At 58.5% G+C, this 18,199-nt stretch overlaps 3 protein-coding genes across 6 annotated transcripts; 2 read left to right on the top strand and 1 right to left on the bottom strand.

The window, feature by feature from the left end:
* Positions 1-857: 857 nt before the first annotated feature.
* TEKT2 (tektin 2) lies at positions 858-4,871 on the top strand. 3 transcript variants are annotated; one of them, XM_060307880.1, is made up of 10 exons: positions 858-1,005; positions 1,780-1,988; positions 2,072-2,197; positions 2,375-2,580; positions 3,098-3,241; positions 3,317-3,431; positions 3,611-3,718; positions 3,844-3,987; positions 4,148-4,227; positions 4,395-4,871. In XM_060307880.1, the coding sequence occupies exons 2-10, from the start codon at positions 1,833-1,835 to the stop codon at positions 4,606-4,608; spliced, it is 1,293 nt and encodes a 430-aa protein (XP_060163863.1). In that variant the 5' UTR covers positions 858-1,005; positions 1,780-1,832; the 3' UTR covers positions 4,609-4,871. The 3 variants fall into 3 exon arrangements, with proteins under 3 accessions (XP_060163863.1, XP_030725245.2, XP_060163868.1); XM_030869385.2 differs by having other exon boundaries at positions 1,777-1,988; XM_060307885.1 differs by having other exon boundaries at positions 1,680-1,988.
* A 390-nt stretch (positions 4,872-5,261) lies between these two features.
* Positions 5,262-10,887, top strand: ADPRS (ADP-ribosylserine hydrolase). The gene is made up of 6 exons (XM_030869376.3): positions 5,262-5,507; positions 8,186-8,282; positions 8,569-8,776; positions 8,877-9,061; positions 9,389-9,489; positions 10,063-10,887. Exons 1-6 carry the CDS (start codon positions 5,294-5,296, stop codon positions 10,353-10,355), a joined length of 1,098 nt encoding a protein of 365 aa, XP_030725236.1. The 5' UTR covers positions 5,262-5,293; the 3' UTR covers positions 10,356-10,887.
* A 3,746-nt stretch (positions 10,888-14,633) lies between these two features.
* On the bottom strand, positions 14,634-17,370 carry COL8A2 (collagen type VIII alpha 2 chain). Of its 2 annotated transcripts, none has more exons than XM_060288561.1 (2): positions 17,307-17,370; positions 14,634-16,552 (listed from the first exon to the last, which is right to left on the bottom strand). In XM_060288561.1, exon 2 carries the CDS (start codon positions 16,548-16,550, stop codon positions 14,634-14,636), a length of 1,917 nt encoding a protein of 638 aa, XP_060144544.1. In that variant the 5' UTR covers positions 16,551-16,552; positions 17,307-17,370. The 2 variants fall into 2 exon arrangements, with proteins under 2 accessions (XP_060144544.1, XP_030725221.2); XM_030869361.2 differs by having other exon boundaries at positions 17,168-17,369.
* Positions 17,371-18,199: the final 829 nt, after the last annotated feature.

Below are 18,199 nucleotides of genomic sequence, written 5' to 3'. Positions count from 1 at the left end.
TCCTCTCTTACCCTTCATCCATCAAACCAGAACTTAGCCTCTGGAGCAGACTGCCTGAGTTTGGATCCAAGCTCTACCACTTAGTTTTGTGACCCTGGGCACGTTCCTCACTTCTCTGTGCCTCAGTTTCCTCGCCTGTAAGACGATGGTGGTCATAGCATCCCTCTCCTAGGATTTTTCTGCACAGCCCTCAGAGAGGAGCAGGCGGGCAAGCTGGGGATAGCATCCCTGCCTTCCTCTTGCTGTCCAGGGCCACCACTAGAGGCAGTGCGGAGTCGTAACTGAGAGAAGGTAGACCTGGGGACCAGATGCATCTGGGTTTCCATCCTTACCAGTCTCTTCAGTTACTGGCAAAAATGGGGGTAATGCCTACCTCACCTATTAGTTATGTACATTACCTGTCAACATCTTCCAATGTCTAGAACGGTACTAGCACGATTGGATTTTTTTTTCCTTCTCCTTTTTAGAGAAATGTTTGGATACTGAGCATTACTTCTAATACCTGTTACCTCTCCCAGGGACGTGCCCTCTCCAATTACGATGATCATTCCTTCTATGCCGTCAAGCAGATGATGAAATTATTGGGAAAGACAGAATCAGTAGAATGTGTGTAAATAATGTTAAGTTCTGGGAAGGATACCTGCTGGAGAGTGAGCCTGACTGGGAGATTACTCTGGCTATGTACGGCACCTTTTTTTTTTTTTTTTTTTTGCCATGTCGATGCGTAACCTTTATCAAAGTAAAGATTTTTAACTTGTGAATGAAGTGAACGCGATATCCTGATGCCCTCCTCCTCCCCATCCTCTTGCTGCACCAGCCCCGCCGCCGGCCCTTTCCTACCCGGAAGGCCTCTGGGCCCCAACGCCGCCGCCACCGCCGCGCCGCCCGGCGGTGACCAAGCTGAACGCGGGCTGTGATGACCCGCGCGCGGAAGAGGGGTGCCTAGCAACCGGGGGCGCTTAACAGAGGAGCCGGCGAAGGGAGGCGGAAGTGCGCGCTGGGAAGGTGAGAGGAGGAGGGGACAGGGGTGGGGAGGTGCTCACCGGCTCCCGCTCCTTTCTCTGCGCCGGGGTATTAATTTAAACTGAAGATGATTATCCTAGGAGGGGAAGGGAGGGATTGGGCTGGAACTAGACAAACCGCAGCTCCTCCCGCTGGGGCCCCTCACACACCCGCTCCTCCTCCTCCAGCAGAGGGCAGAGGGAGGGAATATGACCCAGGTGGGGAGGGGACCAGACCCCCACCACCAATTCCCTAGGGCCAATTCGAAGCCCCTTCGAAACAAGCCGGTCCTCTCTGGATGGAGATAGGGCTCCTTCTCTTAGATCCCGCAGGGCCCTAGCCCAAAGCTGGGGCAGGGAAAGCAAAGAAAGTTGCACAGGACTTGGTTACTGGAAGTAGTGGTGGAAACTGGATTAAGGGCTACTTTTCCTGCTACCTGCCCCCCCCCCCTTCCGCCAGCCCCGCCGAGCACTTGGCACTACACACACACACACACGCACACGCACATGCACACACACACACGCGCACGCACACACACTGAGGAGCCCCATTATCCCCTTTCACCTGCTCCAGGACCTGTAGGATCCAGCAGTTTGTGTCTGTGGATGCATGGGTGGGAGGAAACTTAGTTAATGCCTCACACGAAGTTGAGTGTAGGGAGTGCTGTTTCCAAGCAGGCTTCCAGCAGGAAGGGGCTTGGAGCGAAACGGACAGGAGCACATCCTTTGGAGGCTTTCCTCAGTGGTCTCCTGCAGCCTTGTTTGCTCCCTCCAGCAGAGGTGGGTGTCTTGGAAAAGGCCTGGGGTCCCTGAGCCTTCGGCTCCTGCACCATGGCCACCCTGAGTGTCAAGCCCAGTCCACGTTTCCAGTTGCCGGACTGGCACACCAACAGCTGCCTGTTGTCCACTAACGCTGAGCGGCAGCGAGATGCCTCACACCAGATCCGCCAGGAGGCCCGGGTCCTCTGCAATGAAACCAACAACCAGGTTGGGGGCCGGAGCCCAGTTGGGTGGGAAAGGGATAGCCCCCAACTCCCGATAACCTCTTTATCTGGCTCTGTCTCTTCCAGACCATTTGGGACGAACATGACAATAGGACTCGACTGGCAGAGAGGATTGATTCTGTCAACCGGTGGAAGGAGACGCTGGACAAGTGTCTGACGGATTTAGATGCCGAGATCGACGCCCTGACACAGGCAGGGAGCCAGGGCAGGGTGCCAGGAGACCCTGCCTGCAAGGACCTCCCTCTCCCTCCCCTCTTCCGGGTCAGGGTATTTGGTGGCATGTCCATCTGAGTCACTTGGCCTAAGTGGGGATGAGAGCTGCTTCCCAGCGGATGGCCCCACCAGCCTCCTGTGCCCTCTCTTTTCTAGATGAAAGAGTCAGCAGAACAAAACCTGCAGGCCAAGAACCTGCCTCTGGATGTGGCCATTGAGTGCCTGACCCTGCGGGAGAGTCGGCGTGACATTGATGTGGTGAAGGACCCCGTGGAGGAAGAGCTGCACAAAGAGGTAGAGGTCATTGAAGCCACCAAGGAGGCCTTGCAACAGAAGATCAGCCAGGCCTTTGAGAAGCTCTGGTAAGAGAGAGATGTGTCATTCGCACGTTCACCCGCCTTTGAAGGCTGTGTTTTAAATGTAGAACGTGTGTATCGTGGGTTACAAGTCACTGGCTCTCAGGCCGCCTTCTGCCCCCGCCGTGCCCATGGCAGAAACCACTCACCCACTGATCGTAGTACTTTTTGCACCACCTGGACGTGGTCTCAGAATACTTCTCATGAACCTGCTCTAGGCAGCCATTATCAATTTATTGGAAGCATGAGAGATGAAGCCCATGTGCCACCACGCCGACTTTCTGGGAGTGTGAGCCTTGTGAGTGTGGCTACTGGAGTGTGCCCTGTGGGTGTGTGCAAGCACTTGGTGCCATAGTTTTGTCTGTGGGGAGCTCATCCAGCTGTGCCTATATTTGTCTCAGCTGCAGCGGCAGCTCCACTGTCACCTCAGCTTTCCCATCCCTCCTTGTCCCTTCAGTACCATGGGCGCTGCGTTCCAGGGCCTTGGAGGTATGGCTCCTGATCCAGTCTGTTCTGTCCCCAGCCTCCTGCAGGAAGTCCGACAGCAGCTCAACTCTGACCATCGGGGCAAAATGGAGGCAGTGGACGTTGACAGAGGCTGCTTCTCTCTCAACCTCAAGTCCCCGAACATCTCTCTGAAGATTAATCCCACACGTGTCCCCAATGGGTAAGAAGGGCGTTTCATTCAGTCTCTCTTCCTCCCCGCAGAGGCCATATTCTGATTATTTCCTGCCACCTGCAGCTCCACCACACTCCAGCAGTGGGATGACTACAGTCAGTTCAACAAGAACCGAGCAGAGGCTGAGATGAAAGAGTCCATAGAGCTGAGGGAGGCCATCGCCCTAACTATTGCCAAGGTGACTGACCACTCCCCCTACCCCGATCCTCCATGACTAAGAGATGGCCCCAGCATGCACTCAAGCGCTTGTCTTCTGTTCCCTGTCAGCCATGTGGCATCCCACCCCTCACCTGAGCGACATCCTCAGCTGGCCAGAGCTCATACCCTCCCCTTGCCCTGCCTACTTTCTGTCCTCAGACCAACAATGAACTGGAAGCCCAGAGGGTTGCAGCGGAATTTGCCTTCAGGAAGCGGCTGTGGGAGATGGAGAAAGTGTACAGTGAGCTCAAGTGGCAAGAGAAGAATGTGAGCCTTCTCCGTTTGGTCTCCTGGGGCCTGGACTTCCCGCTGTGGGATGAGGAGCCTGAGGCCCTGCCAGGAAGCCCCGGACTGGGTGCACCAGGTGGAGACCAGTCACTCTGTCCCTGCAGACCTTGGAGGAGATTGCCGAGCTGCAGGAGGACATCCGGCATCTGGAGGAGGATCTGCGCAGAAAGTTACAGAACCTGAAGCTATGCCACACCCGGCTAGAGACCAGGACCTACCGGCCCAACGTGGAACTCTGCAGGGACCAGGTATGAGGGCACCCCAGTGGGGCATGGGCCCCTGGCTAAGGTTCCTCAGGATGACTCACTCCCTGGTGAAGCAGGGGTGCTGGCGCAGGGCAGCCCCCAGACCCGTGGCAGAAGGACAGTGTGGCTGACCTGGACTCCCAACCTGCCCCTCTGCCTCCAGGCACAGTACGGCCTCACTGAGGAGGTTTACCAGTTAGAGGCAACCACTGCTGCCCTGAAGCAGAAGCTGGCGCAGGCACAGTAGGTTTGGGGAGTGGGCAGGATGGGCGGGGAGACACCTCCCACCATTGGGGTCCCTTGCTGCCTGCCAGCTTCCCTGCTGTCTTCCTGACTCAAGGCTGGTGAGCTCAGCCCTGACCTCCCAGCCTCACACCGGCGGTGGTGGGCTGTTAATCCCTCCTCCCCAGGGATGCTCTGGACGCCCTGTACCAGCATCTGGCCCGGCTGCAGGCTGACATCGCCTGCAAGGCCAACTCCATGCTCTTGGACACCAAGTGCATGGACACCCGGCGGAAGCTGACCATGCCGGCTGAGAAGTTTGTGCCAGAGGTGGACACCTTCACCCGCACCACAAACCGCACCCTGAGTCCACTCCAAACCTGCCCGCTGGAGCTAACCTAGCGAGGGGGCTGAGGGAGGAGGGGAAGGCTGGTGGAAAATGAAAGAGGGAGGGCAGTGGAGAGAACGAATCTAATAAAGGTCGGGGGTTCTCAGTCCAGACGGTTCTTTGCTACCCCTGCATGTAGCCAGTGGGGAGAGGGCTCTTGGCTGTCCTGTGCACGGAGGAGCAAAGATGGTAACATCATCCCTCAAGCTCCATGTTCCCAATCCCATGCCCTTCTCTGGGCTAGGCCAGCACCCTGGGCTCCAGCGCCGTGATCTCTAACCAGCTCTGTCCCAGCTGGACCCTTGCGTGCCCTCTTGACGCCTAGGGGAGGCCCAGAGGGGGCTAGGGTGACAGGGGGAGGGCTTGGGGGTGGCCGCCCAGGACTGAATGACCCGAGCTGGGGCTGCTGTGGCACGGCTGGCCGACCGTGGGGGCAGTGGCCCGAAGGTCTGGCTCAGTGCGCAGCCCTCGGGGACCCTTTAGTGGCCGTCCCGCCCGGCTGTGACGCCGTTTACAGGTCGGGGAAACGCGGGCTAAATACAGAGGCCGGGCCCAATCGAAACGAGGTCTGCGGGACCGCCCCTTGTCACCTGCGGGGCAGCTGCGACTCCGGGCCGCCGGGTGGCGCTGTGGGGCCGGGGAAAGCCGCGCGGTGGGGTGCGCGCGGGCCGCACCGGAAGTGGCGGCTGGTACGCGCGGATGGCGGCGGCTGCGGTGATGACGGCGGCGGGCTGCGGAGGGGCTGGGGCGGCTCGCTCCCTCTCCCGCTTCCGCGGCTGCCTGGCGGGCGCGCTGCTCGGGGACTGCGTGGGCGCCGTGTACGAGGCGCGCGACACCGTCGACCTGACGTCAGTCTTGCGTCGGGTCCAGGACCTGGAGCCGGACCCCGGCTCGCCGGGGAGCGCGCGGACAGGTGGGCGGGGCCGGGCGCACTGGGCACCGGGGAGCTGCGAGGGACTCAGGCGGGGAGGGGACAGCGGCCGGAGGGGCCCGCTCTGCACGACCCGCGGGCACCTTGGATTCAGCGTGTCCAAATCCGAGCCCCGTCTTCGCACGTCTCGCCCCGAACGTGCACCAGCCCGGGGCTTGGCTACACAGACCTCCCAGCCGTGCAAGCCACGCCTAGATTGCGCCTAGCCCAATACTTAAGTCCCTGCCGATTTTACCCATTTTACGCGTTTTACCCGGGTCTCCCGAGTCAGTTGGCCACCAGTCCATCTCCACGCAGCTGGAGGGCACTTCTGAAAGCAGATCTTATCGCGGCCTCCCCTCATAAATCTCTGCAGTAATTTTCCATTACCCTTAGGACATAGCCAAACTCCTTAATGTTCCCTACGTGGCCGGCCCTCGCCTGCGTCTCCAGTTTCACCTTATACCACCCTTGGCCTTGCTGTCTGCGCTGCACTTCCTCTCACTTCGTGCCTCCTCTAGCTCAGGCCTTTGCATGTACTGCTATCCCTTTGCCTGTAAAGCTCTCTCCCCTCTGCCTCTCCCTCCCTGTGCAGTCAACTCATCACCCAGATCTCAGCGCAGTATCACGGCTGAGGATGATTCTTCTTGGAGAGCATGTAGAATAGTAAGAAAAAGGGGCGACACCCGGAACCCTGGAGGAGGAAAAGGAGCTAGAGAAGGAAACAGTTTATAGGAGGAGAAGCAGAGGGGAGATGGGTAACAACAAAACTCAAGAAAAGAATTTCAGGGCTTCCCTGGTGGCGCAGTGGTTGAGAGTCCGCCTGCCGATGCAGGGTACACGGGTTCGTGCCCCGGTCCGGGAAGATCCCACATGCCGCGGAGCGGCTGCGCCCGTGAGCCATGGCCCATGAGCCTGCGCGTGTGCTCCGCGGCGGGAGGCCACAACAGTGAGAGGCCCGCGTACAGCAAAAAAAAAAAAAAAAAATTTCAAGATGAAGACACTGGTTACTGGTGTGAGGCTACAGAGAGGTTAAGTGGGGGGAAGTCTAGACTTAGAAAAGCATCTTCAGTAGAAGGTTGAACCTTGGAAGTTAGATTTCAGTGGGTTTAGGAGGAAATGGAAAAGGAGAAAATAGAGTATGTTTGGTATGAAGGGAAGGAGAGAGATGAGCTGTGGCTGAGGTGAAGACAGGATGGGGGGGACAGTTCATAATTTCATTTTTGGTTTGATGTTAAGATGAGGGGAAGACATTTTAGTTTGAGATTTTAGGACCCTTTGGGTGCAAGTGGCAGAAAACCCAACTCAAAATGGCCTGAGCAAAAAGACTGCATTGGCTGGCATCACTGAGAAGTCCAGGGCAGGTCTGGCTTTAAGCAGAGCTAAACCAAGCCATCTCCTCAAGACTCAGTTCCTCTCCTTATTCAGATCTGCGTTCTTCTGGGTGGGCTTCACTGTAACAGACCCTTCCCACGGGGTGGCCCTCAGCAGTTCCCAGCTCAGCATCTCCAGCAGAGGAAGTTTCTCTTCGCAGTGGCACCAGCAGAGGTCTCTGATGGAGTCTCAGTGGTCTGGCTTATGTCACCCGTCCATCACTGAAACAGGGAATGGGGTGCTGTTTGGCTGGGCTGGAGGTGGCATTGGCTCCCACCCCTATCATCTGGACTGGGAGTGGGAGAGAAGTGATTCCCTGGGGGAAAGCAGGGTGCAGGGACCGATCAGAGGGAGACCAGGTGCTGCTGCATTACAGAGGGAGGAGTTGAGACAAAGGAAGGGCAAGGTCCCTGGGGAACTGGGCTTGGGGGGCACTTCAAGAGGGACCAGTCCCTCTGAGGACAGACTGGAGAGTGTGGCTGTGAGTAGGTGCCTGTGAGCCTCTCTTCCTGGTGAAGTAGGGTGTGGAGGCTCCTGAGAGTGAAAGGGGAGGAGAAGGCAGGGTTGGGACTTGGGATACACAGAGCAGGGCAGGGATGGGGGGCAAGGGCAGAAGGCAGATGTGAGGAATAAGAAGGGGCTCACTAGGGAGTATGCTTAGTTCTCTGTAACTGTCTCTTCTTCAGATAAAACCAAGTCCTTGGCCCTAGCTGGCTTATAGCCTATTTGAGAAGCTACCACGTAACCAATGGTGTGTGTTACAAGTGCCAGAGCAGTAGACTCGGGCACCCAGAGGAAGGAGACAGGGCCAGAGGAGGGCGGGGGAGCAGCCCCAGGTGGGAAGGACTTGACCCAGGCTCCAGGATTGGTTCTGAGGATGTGGATTGGAGCAGTGGGATATAAGATGGGTGAGGAAGGGCGGGCTTCAGATGGCCAAGGCAGTGAGTTTGGACCTCATCCTGAAGGCAGCAGCCAGCCATTCGAGCAGGAGAGTGAGATGAGGAAAGTGATATTCTACTCTTTCTGGCTGCACATATAGGTTGGGCTGGAGGGTGGGGAATATGCAGGAGATTTGAGAGGCCCAAAGCAGGTCCATTAAGACTGGAGATGCAGCCAGAAGGGGTAGAAGGTTTTCCTCCAGAAATCAGCAGGGCATGTGACTGACTCAGAGCCCTGGAAACTGGATGGGAGTGAGAGGCTGACTTGAGGCCTTCTGGAAGTAGTAGATAAAAGGAGTGAGCGGGAGGCCAAAGCCGCCACCCTCGAGCCCTGCAGCTCGATCTCCGCCCCCCGCCCTGTCCCTGCAGAAGCACTGTGCTACACAGACGACACAGCCATGGCCAGGGCGCTGGTGCAGTCCCTGCTGGCCAAGGAGGCCTTCGACGAGATGGACATGGCGCACAGGTGAGGGCAGTGGTCCTGGGGTGAAGCAAACCAGGTGGGCAGAGTTATTGCACCCCTTGACCAGAGCAGTGACATCTGTGCATGCCGGGACACCCTCCCCGCACACCCCGCTGCAGGACACTCTCCCTAGGGCAGCTGCAGCTTCCCAAGCTAGAAGTGACAGCACCGCTGGCACAGGCTCCTGAGGGCCCAAGGATTCCTCTTTTCCCAAACCAGCCAGGTTTCTTCTCTCCCAGCCCTGGCAGGCATCTCTTAGATCACTACGCTGTCCCCTTCTCTCCCCTAGGTTTGCTCAGGAGTACAAGAAGGACCCTGACCGGGGTTATGGTGCTGGAGTGATCACCGTCTTCAGGAAGCTCCTGAGCCCCAAGTGCCGTGATGTCTTCGAGCCTGCCCGGGCCCAGTTTAATGGCAAAGGCTCCTACGGCAACGGGGGCGCCATGCGGGTGGCCGGCATCTCCCTGGCCTATAGCAGTGTCCAGGATGTGCAGAAGGTAGTTAGGGCTGGCTGGCTTCTGGACACTCTCGTCCCTCCCTCCTCTGCAGCTTGGGTGCTGTGACAGCAGGTCTTTGCCTCCCTCATCTTTGCCCTAGTTTGCCCGGCTCTCGGCCCAGCTGACACACGCCTCCTCCCTGGGTTACAACGGTGCCATCCTGCAGGCCCTGGCTGTGCACCTGGCTTTGCAGGGTGAGTCGTCCAGTGAGCACTTCCTTGAACAACTCCTGGGCCACATGGAGGAGCTGGAGAGTGATGCCCAGTCTGTGTCAGATGCCCGGGAGTGAGTATGCGGGCTGGAGGCGGGCTGGAGGCGCGTCTGTGCATGTGCATGCTGGTGGGGTGGCCCTGCCTCAAGCTGAGACCTTCCTTTAATTGCAGGCCCTAAGGAGGGGTGGGAAGAAGCCCTTTGCATTGGCTGTGCCTCAGGGCTCTCCGGGTCCCAGAGAACAAACCGGGTGGCTCGCCCTTCCCACTTCTTGCCCTGACACCCGTGCTTAAGTGTCAGATGCCCACGTCCCTGCCTCGCCCTCCCATGCAGCCCTTCCCCCTCCTGCCTTCTCCACCCTGCTGGCTCCGACCTCCCTGAAATCTCGCCCCCAACCCACAGGTTGGGCATGGAGGAGCGTCCGTACTCCAGCCGACTGAAGAAGATTGGGGAGCTTCTAGAGCAGGACTCAGTGACCAGAGAGGAGGTGGTGTCCGAGCTAGGTGGGTAGTCCCCCACCCGTCATCCTTCAGAGTCAGTCTTGGGCTCAGGAGTGGGAGGGGTGCCTGGAGTCACGCCTGCTGCCGTCACACCTTTGCCAGGGTTGCTGAGACAGCAGAGCCACGTTCCGTAGGGTCTTTGGCAGGCTGCGAGCACAGCTCCTTCTTGTTCTAGGGCAACAGTACCCTCAGCCTTAAAGATAAACATCCCAGAGATGGCAGCCGGCCGCTGGTTTTTTACAGCTAATGGTGATAGTACTTTACTGTGTTCTGGGCACTATGCAGAATGCTTCACCTCTAGGATGTCATTTGACCCTTGCACCAGCCCTGCGAGAATTCCTAACTTTATTCACTCTCTACACGAGGAGCTGAACCCAGGATACAGGAATCACACAGCCAGTAGGTCGGCGAGCCGGGATTTGAACCCAGGTAGCCTAACTCCAGAGCCTGTGCTCTTAATCGCAGCCCAGCTTGAAGCTGAGAGTGTTGACTTGTGGCAGGTGGCAGGAAGCCTGGGGACATGTGGGGCTCGGGAAGGGGGGCGGCTCAAGTTCCCATAATCTGGCTTCCCCGCAGGGAATGGCATTGCTGCCTTTGAATCTGTGCCCACCGCCATCTACTGCTTCCTGCGCTGCATGGAGCCCGACCCCGAGATCCCCTCTGCCTTCAACAGCCTCCAGAGGACTCTCATCTATTCCATCTCACTTGGTGGGGACACAGACACCATTGCCACCATGGCCGGGGCCATTGCTGGCGCCTACTATGGCATGGAACAGGTGCCAGAGAGCTGGCAGCAAAGCTGTGAGGGCTATGAGGAGACTGACGTCCTGGCCCAGAGCCTGCACCGGGTCTTCCAGAAGAATCTGTGAGGGCCACAGCTCCGCCATACCCAGCAGGACCAACTACAGCTCGGACTGGAAACCCTGGGCTCCCTTAGGCTTGGCTCCCTGCCTCGGCCTTCCTGCGGTGTGGCCGGAGTGCACCCTTGGGGCTGGGGACTCCTCTGGGGAGGTCACTGAACAGTGAGGGAGGGACGGGTGCCTTCTGGTGCTGGGTTCCTGGCTTCTGCAGAGCCTCGGTGCTCCTGGCTCCTCAGTCAGACATAAGGGACCGGGGCAGGTTTTATTTTGGAGCAGTACTTGTGGTGTTTTCCTTTATTATCTAGGACATGGGATTTGGGGAGGTGAAAATGATCTGCGGCATCGTTTCTCCTTGTTGGGATTTAACCAGTTTGCCAGGATGCCTGCCTTTGACTGCACAGGGCCCCAGGCGCCAAGTTTATATGGATCAGGAGGTGGACACGTGAATCTAGCTGATCTAGATGCACACCTGGCCCTTGGCTGTCATGGGTCTTGTTAACAGCTTCCCGACGAAGTTACAGAGCAATAAACAGTTCTTTAAATCCCACCACTGTTTCCTGTGTTTCTCCTCTGCCCTGAGCGGATTCTTCCCCCCTCGCCCTTCTGTGCCTGTGCCTCTCTGTCTGGGCCTCACTCTCCGAGGAGCCAGGGACCCAAGCTGCTGGCCTGTGGAGGCATATTCCTCCAGCTGTTCAGCCACGAAAAGCAGAGCAGGCATGGTCTGGTGCTTTGTCCTGGTGGAGATCCCTCACAGCGGCCCAGGCAGTGGGCAGGAACAAGCCAGATTTTCCTGCTCTCAGAGCCTGGCTTCATAGGTTGCTCCCCAGATAGAACCCAGGCCCAGCCAGGAACCAGAACGCTGTAGGACGATGCCGAGGGGACCGTGTTATCACGGGACCGCTGACCTTTGTGTGAGGGGGGCACATCGCCTCAGGTGAAGGCCGGGCCTCATTCTGCATCTTGGGCCTCAGTCAAAGGCCTTGGGCTGCTGGGAAGTTCTGCACACCATCCATTCTGAAGAAAGGAAAATCGAAATGGAGGAGACACCTCCCCTCAAACTTGAGGGATATTCCAGCCTCGGTGGAGAGAGACGCATGCCCAGCTCTGCAGCTAGCCTGAGGTTTCAGGACTGTCGGACAGGCCTGCTTTCAGCCAAGATGGGGTTCTTCCAGGCTGGGGAAAACCACAGGATTTTTCAGGGCACAGGTTGGTCTCAGGTCTGCTGTCCAGATTCCCAGAGTACGGCAAGTTATGGGGCAGTGCTTTCTCCCAGGACAGCTCCCCTGGCCCTGCCTTCAGCGTTGGGCCTTGCACTAGCCCCGCCCACAGGAGCAAAGATTCCTGATTTCATTCATAATTTGTATCAGATGTTGAAACTTGACCCTTGGGATCCTGAGCCAGCTGTCATGCTCCACTACCCTTGAGAGCTTGCAGGAATGTTCCAGGGAAGCTTGATCCGTCTCCCCTAGCTCCAGCCACTGCCTCACTTTGCTTTCTTAAAATGCCTCTTGGCATTTACTTGGTGCAGAGCCTCGGCAGCTTCAGAGAATCAAGCATTTCTGATGCGGTGGTGACAGAACCCCTGGCTGGGAGGAATGCACGCTCCTCGAGAGGGTGCAGAGCAAGAGCCCCAGAGAGCTCCCTGGGTGCTTCATGAAATCCAGAGGCTCGAGACACCTCTGAATCAACGCCAGTTTCAGCACAGGGCTGTTTATTCAACAGGCTTTATTGAGATTGTGTCAATACAGTCAATACCGTTGTTTTTCTTTTCAAAAAGAAGTCCCATTTTCTTTGATTCCCAAGTGCATTTTTCCCCGAATCTTCTGTGACACAGGGTACATAATAGGTATGTAGAGAACTAAGCTCCTATACCAGGTTAGAAATGAAATTACCAACGGAAAACATTTAAACCTTAATCTTAAAAAACAATGAGGAATCAATATAAAAATGCACAAGGTAATGTAGTTTTCATTGTTAAAACCTGACATAGTTTATCAAAGCTAGTCAGTTAAGTGGACACCTGGAAATCCCATAAATATTTCGGAAGCACCACCCACCTCTCCCCAAAGGCTTCAGGAATGACATTTAGCAGAAACTCAGTTCTGTGAAACAGCATTTTTTCTTTTTTTTTGGCTCCCTGTACCCTCCTCAGAGCCCTGGGCTCCCACTAGGACCTGATGCATTTCCGCCCGACAGAAGCCTCCCTAACAGGTCAGATGGCAGCGGCTTTGACCCAGGAAGGAGGCTGAGCAGATGGCTCCCAGAGGTACGACTTGAGACTTAGTACCCGTGGGGGCCGATGAATAAGAAACCCACCAGGAACCGTAGCCACAACCTGCTCTTGAAGTGCCACTTGGGCAGATTTGGGTTTTTGTCTCTCCTTTTGCAAGTTAAAGCAAGTAAACGGTCTGCTTTGTTTGGAGAAGTTGTGGCCAGGCGATGGGCCTGAGGAGCCACAGAGTCACAAGTCGGGAGTCAGTGGCATGAAGAACCCAGGGGCAGGACGGGAATAAAGACGCAGGCCTACTAGAGAATGGACTTGAGGACATGGGGCGGCGGGGAAGGGTAAGCTGGGATGAAGTGAGAGAGTGCCATGGACATATACACACTACCAAACGTAAAATAGATAGCTAGTGGGAAGCAGCTGCATAGCACAGGGAGATCAGCTCGGTGCTTTGTGACCACCTAGAGGGGTGGGTTAGGGAGGGTGGGAGGGAGAGAGATGCAAGAGGGAAGAGATATGGGGACATATGTATATGTATAGCTGATTCATTTTGTTATACAGCAGAAACTAACACACCATCATAAAGCAATTATACTCCAATAAAGATGTTAAAAAAAGAAAAAAAAGAAGTCAGTGGCCAGTCTCCTTCCTCAACATGGGAAGGAAGGCTGGCATGGGCCAGAGCTGGAGCAGGTTCACGCTGGGTCCTCAGCTCTATCCACTCGGCTTGAACTAGCGGCTGAGGGCATGGGAGGGGGTCCTGTCTGTTTCCTGCAGGGTGGAGCTCTGATTGGGGAAAACGGCAGAAACATCCAACTCATTCCAAACGGGCCTGTTGGCACCTTTTTTCTCAGGGCCTCATCCTCCTGGGCCTTAATCCTGCCTAGGACAGGAAATTGGAACCAGAGGGTGAAGGAGAAGAAGCCCCAGCAGACTAAACCCTGTAGTCGACACACACCCATCATATGGCTATTAAGAAAAAGCGGGCGGTGGCCTTCATCCCCAAGCTTGTGTGCACCTTGTTCTGAGGGCAAACAAGAAGCTCTCTGCCTTGGGGATACTGGGGTTGGGGGTGGCAAGGATCCCTTACAATTTTGTCTGAGAAAATCAGCCCTCCCCCAGCAGGTGAAAGGAGAGAAAGGGAGGACTACTCATGTTCGCTGACTGCCCATCCTGCCTCGTGCCCGCCTGTGGCGGTCCCTAGGGGCCTGGGTGGCTGGCCTCATGAAGAACAGAGCCAGAGCTGGTGGGGGCAGCCTGGGGGATGGAGACGAACGTGAAGAGCTGCCATCCTGCCTCAGACCCATGCCCCTACCCCTCACAAACCACCGTTCCCCATGGCTGCAGCCTGAGCAGTGAAGGGGGGTCGGCACTTCCTGGGAGCCTGAAGGAGGGGCCACACGCCTGTACCTGCCAGGGACAGGCCTGATGCCACCGCCCCACTGCTAGGGTGGCAGTCCTGACAGGGTGTCCACTGGCCACCTCGATGGTCCCCCTCCTCTCCCTTCCCCTGGAGAGAAACAAAAACTCTTCAGGGGACCCACCGTCTTATGCTGGAGGTCCCGCGCGGGGCAGCCAAGAACTGAGGGAGGCCCTGCCCCCTTCCTTGAGCAGGGGCCGTCTGTGGGCAGGCAGGAAGGGCAGGGCTGCGAAGATGTCTCCCCGGGGGAATGGGTGGGGGAATTCAGTCCCCTCTCAGCTCTGACTCGCACAGCAGCAGCATCCTTCGCCGCCCAGCAGGGCCCAGCACTCACGGGGGCCAGGGGTCTCCACCAGCTGGGCAGAACGTCCTGGGGCCCTGCCTGCAGGCCAGGCAGGGCAGGAGAGGGGGCACAACCCCGACGCTGCACAGACACTCGGGGGAGAGGAAAGCAGGCCACCTTCTTCCAGAAACCACCTCAGCCTGCGCGGAGGGAGAAACCCAGTCAGTCTCCTCGGGCCAAGGCCGCGGCTGCCTCTGCTCCCGCCTCTGTTTGGCCTTTGGTTTTTTCTTTAAATGGAGGTTCTTTGTAAGTGAGAAGGTCTCTCTACCGCTAAAGAGGAGGAGGCCGGGGCAGCATGGGTTATGTGGGGCACAGCAAGAATCCTGAAAAGGAGGAGTGGATGTACTCGGTGGAGTAGAGGCCATTGGCCTGGTCCGAGGGCATCTGCACCCAGACCTGGTCGTTGGGCCGCAGCTGGAGCACGGCCCCCCCAGACGCCTGGTCCAGGTAGCCCTTCTTGTACTCGTCATAGGTGTAGGTGGCTGGCACGTTGTTCTTGTACAGGGCCACCCACACGTTGGTGCCCTTGACGTGCACGTGGTAAGCAAAGTAGTAGACCCCGCCCACGGGGCAGGTGAAGATGCCGGTGGCCGGGTTGTAGCCACTGTGGCCATTGTAGAGGGTCCGGTCAAACTTCACAGGCATGCCTGAGGCGGGGAAGGGCGAGGTGAGCACAGCGGTGAAGGCGGGCGTGGCATGGGCCGACAGCTCGCCCAGCCCAAACCGGGGCTTGGTCCCCTTGCCCAGCACAGCTCCTTGCACGCCGCCATTGGGCAGGTGCAGGCCGGCGATGCCAGTCTCATCGAAGGCCCCAGGTGCACCAGGGGGCCCGGGAGGTCCGGGAGGCCCAGGAGGGCCTGTGAGTCCTGGGGAACCTGGGACCCCAGGAGGCCCTGTAGGCCCAGCCATGCCAGGTTCTCCCACTTTCCCCTCTCCAGGGGCCCCCGGCAGGCCTGGTTCACCCTTCAGGCCTGGCAGACCCTGCGGCCCGATAGGGCCAGTCGGACCTTGGAGTCCTGGGATTCCAGAAGGGCCTCTCAGGCCAGGCTGCCCAGGGAGCCCCAAGTCACCCTTCTGCCCCAGGGCTCCTGCCACCCCTGGTCCTCCAGGGCGGCCCGTGAAACCTGGCTCGCCTTTGGGCCCAGTCGGTCCAGGAGGTCCATGAGCCCCTGGAAGCCCCCTCTCTCCTGGGAGCCCAGGTTTCCCAGCCAGGCCACTAGGCCCCTGGTCACCCCGAATGCCAGGCACTCCTGGGGGTCCTCCAGGCCCCGTCTCCCCCTTAGGCCCCGGGGGCCCACGTCGGCCAGGTAGCCCTGCAGACCCCGGAAGTCCAGGGGGGCCCCCAAGGCCCTGTGGTCCCTGTTCCCCCGGCTCCCCATCCTCACCTGGCTCGCCCCTGTCCCCCAAGAGCCCCGGGACCCCAGCTGGGCCCCTGTCCCCCTTGGGACCTGGCAGCCCTGGCATCCCATAGCCAGTGGGGCCTATCAGGCCAGGAGGGCCCCGGGTGCCTGGCTCCCCTTTGGCCCCTCGTGGGCCCTGTGGCCCTGGCACCCCTGCTGACCCTGGTACCCCCATACCATCCAGCCCAGGGGGCCCTTTTGGGCCCAAAGCTCCTGGCTCCCCCCTGGGTCCTGGCAGCCCAGGAGGCCCAGACTCACCCTTATCTCCAGGGGCCCCAGGAAACCCATCCAAACCTGGTTTGCCCAAGCCAGCTGGACCAGGGAGACCAGGGGGTCCGGGGGCACCCCCCTGGCCTGGGGCTCCAGGAAGCCCTGGTTGGCCCACTCCATTTTCACCCTTGAGGCCTCGATCACCCGGGGGCCCAGGCTCTCCCTGGGGCCCTGGCTCCCCCCCAAATCCTGGGGGCCCTGGCACCCCCTGAGGACCTGGTTTTCCAGGGACAGCAATGCCTGAGGGCCCAGGTAGGCCAGGGGGCCCTGGGGGCCCCCGGAGGCCCTGGTCCCCTCGTATCCCTGGCTCCCCCCGAAGCCCCGGCTGCCCTGGTGGGCCAACCTTGCCTGGAAGCCCTGGGGGACCAGCCTTGCCCATCCGGGAGAAGCCAGGGGGGCCAGCGGGTCCAGGCTGCCCATGTAGCCCTGGTTTTCCAGTGCCTGGTTTTCCTGGGAAGCCAGGAGGGCCAGGGGGACCCCGCGGTCCGGGTTTTCCTGGGGGACCAGGCTCTCCTTTCAGGTCCATTGGCAACAGCGGTAGAGGCATTTCTGAGAGAGAAAGAGAGAGAAGGGGGCAGTCAGGGGCCTGAACAGTGGGAACAGGGGACCCATCTTCCCACGCCCCATACCAGCGTGTGGTGCAACTTGAGAAGACATGGTTCTGTATCTGTTCGTGAAGACCAGTCCCGGCCTCCCCCTCCCTGCTCTCATGGAAGATGGAATTTAGGCGGTTCAGTGGCCACCTTGGGAACTGCCCGGTATCCACACCCAGGGCTCTTAGCACCCAACCCACCCAGACTAGGCCTTCCCTAAGAGCTTCTCATCCCTGCCTGACCGGGGTGGAGTGGCCACCAGGTGGCACCAGCATCCCTCCTTAGAGCCGATCTGAGCCGCCCCGCCCTCCCCACTTCCCCACAAACCTTCCCGCCCCACCCTCTACCTAAAGACCATCTCCGCCAGCCAGCGGCACCCCACTTCCCCACCCCACTTCTGCACCCGCCCCGGACCAGCATCAGGAAGAAAGTGGAGATGGGAAAGTCTTTGGTGGGGATTGAGGGGCTGTGGCCGGAGGCGGGGGCGCCTGGGAAGAGCTGGTGGAGGTCGGGAGGCAGGGAGTTGGGGGTCAGGACTGTCCGGGGCGGGGCGGGGCGGGGAGGTGCTCACCCAGGTATTGGCCCTTGCCCTCGCGGAAGGGCGGCCCCACGGGTCCTTTGTGCATGGGCTGCACGTACTGCACCGGCGGGTAGCCCGCTGCCCCGGCGGCTCCACCGCTGGCGGCCGCCCTCAGCCCGCACCCCAGCACCAGCAGCAGCAGCAGCAGCAGAGGTGGCGGCAGCGAAGACAGGGACGTCAGAGCCCCCCGCATGGCGTCCTTAGGCTTTTGCTGCAGGGAGGAACGAGAGGGGCCATCAAGCCAGCCCATGGGTACGTTGGCAACGGGCCCGGGGACTCACAAAAAGATCAGGATTTAGATATTATTCACAAGCAATTCTCAAAGTCTCAGAGTCTCTCCTAATCCTGCCCATAGCTCTCTATCGCCGCCCCCCCAAGTCTACCGAGGACCCCTCCCTGGACAGTAGCCTCCCCCTAACTATTCACTTGGCGGCCAGATGCCCTTCCAGAGCATCTCTAACCTTGGCACAGCTCTGCCAGAAACTGTTTGGTGATTACACCCACTACCATGTGCTGGGCTGGCTCTCTGCCAGCCAGGGGCTAAGCTCTCTAGAGATGGAAGCTCACTTAATCCTCCTAACACTTTAACGAGGTATTGTTATTGTCATCCCCATTTTCCAGATGACAAAACTAACGCAGAGGTCTCTAGGAAGCAGACTGGGATTTTTTTATTTTTATTTTTTGGCTGCACTGGGGCTTGGTTGCAGCAGGCAGGCTTCTTAGTTGTGGCATGAGAACTCTTAGTTGCGGCATGCATGTGGGATCTAGTTCCCTGACCAGGGATCGAACCCAGGCCCCTGCATCGGGAGCGTGGATTCTTTTTTTTTTTTTTTTTAACATAAATTCATTCATTTGTTTATTTATTTTTGGCTGCGTTGGGTCTTCGTTGCTGCGCGCAGGCTTTTCTCTAGTTGTGGCAAGAGGGGGCTACTCTTCGTTGTGGTGCGCCGAGCACGGGCTCTAGGCACGGGGGCTTCAGTAGTTGTGGCTCGCGGGCTCTAGAGCGCAGCCTCAGTAGTTGTG

Source organism: Globicephala melas, chromosome 1, assembly GCF_963455315.2.
Source record: "Globicephala melas chromosome 1, mGloMel1.2, whole genome shotgun sequence".
Lineage (NCBI taxonomy): Eukaryota > Metazoa > Chordata > Mammalia > Artiodactyla > Delphinidae > Globicephala > Globicephala melas.
This window is presented reverse-complemented; position numbering and strand designations above follow the sequence as displayed.

Bases quoted from the DNA above. Each gene is read 5' to 3' on its own strand.
- TEKT2 (XM_060307880.1), top strand. From the start codon at position 1,833: ATGGCCACCCTGAGTGTCAAGCCCAGTCCACGTTTCCAGTTGCCGGAC. The intron at 1,989-2,071 runs GTTGGGGGCCGG...TGTCTCTTCCAG, and splicing joins GCAATGAAACCAACAACCAG to ACCATTTGGGACGAACATGA. The intron at 3,432-3,610 runs GTGACTGACCAC...TTCTGTCCTCAG, and splicing joins TCGCCCTAACTATTGCCAAG to ACCAACAATGAACTGGAAGC.
- ADPRS (XM_030869376.3), top strand. From the start codon at position 5,294: ATGGCGGCGGCTGCGGTGATGACGGCGGCGGGCTGCGGAGGGGCTGGG. The intron at 5,508-8,185 runs GTGGGCGGGGCC...CTGTCCCTGCAG, and splicing joins GCCGGGGAGCGCGCGGACAG to AAGCACTGTGCTACACAGAC. The intron at 8,777-8,876 runs GTAGTTAGGGCT...TCTTTGCCCTAG, and splicing joins GTGTCCAGGATGTGCAGAAG to TTTGCCCGGCTCTCGGCCCA.
- COL8A2 (XM_030869361.2), bottom strand. From the start codon at position 17,369: ATGCGGGGGGCTCTGACGTCCCTGTCTTCGCTGCCGCCACCTCTGCTG. The intron at 16,553-17,167 runs GTGAGCACCTCC...TTTCTCTCTCAG, and splicing joins GGGCAAGGGCCAATACCTGG to AAATGCCTCTACCGCTGTTG.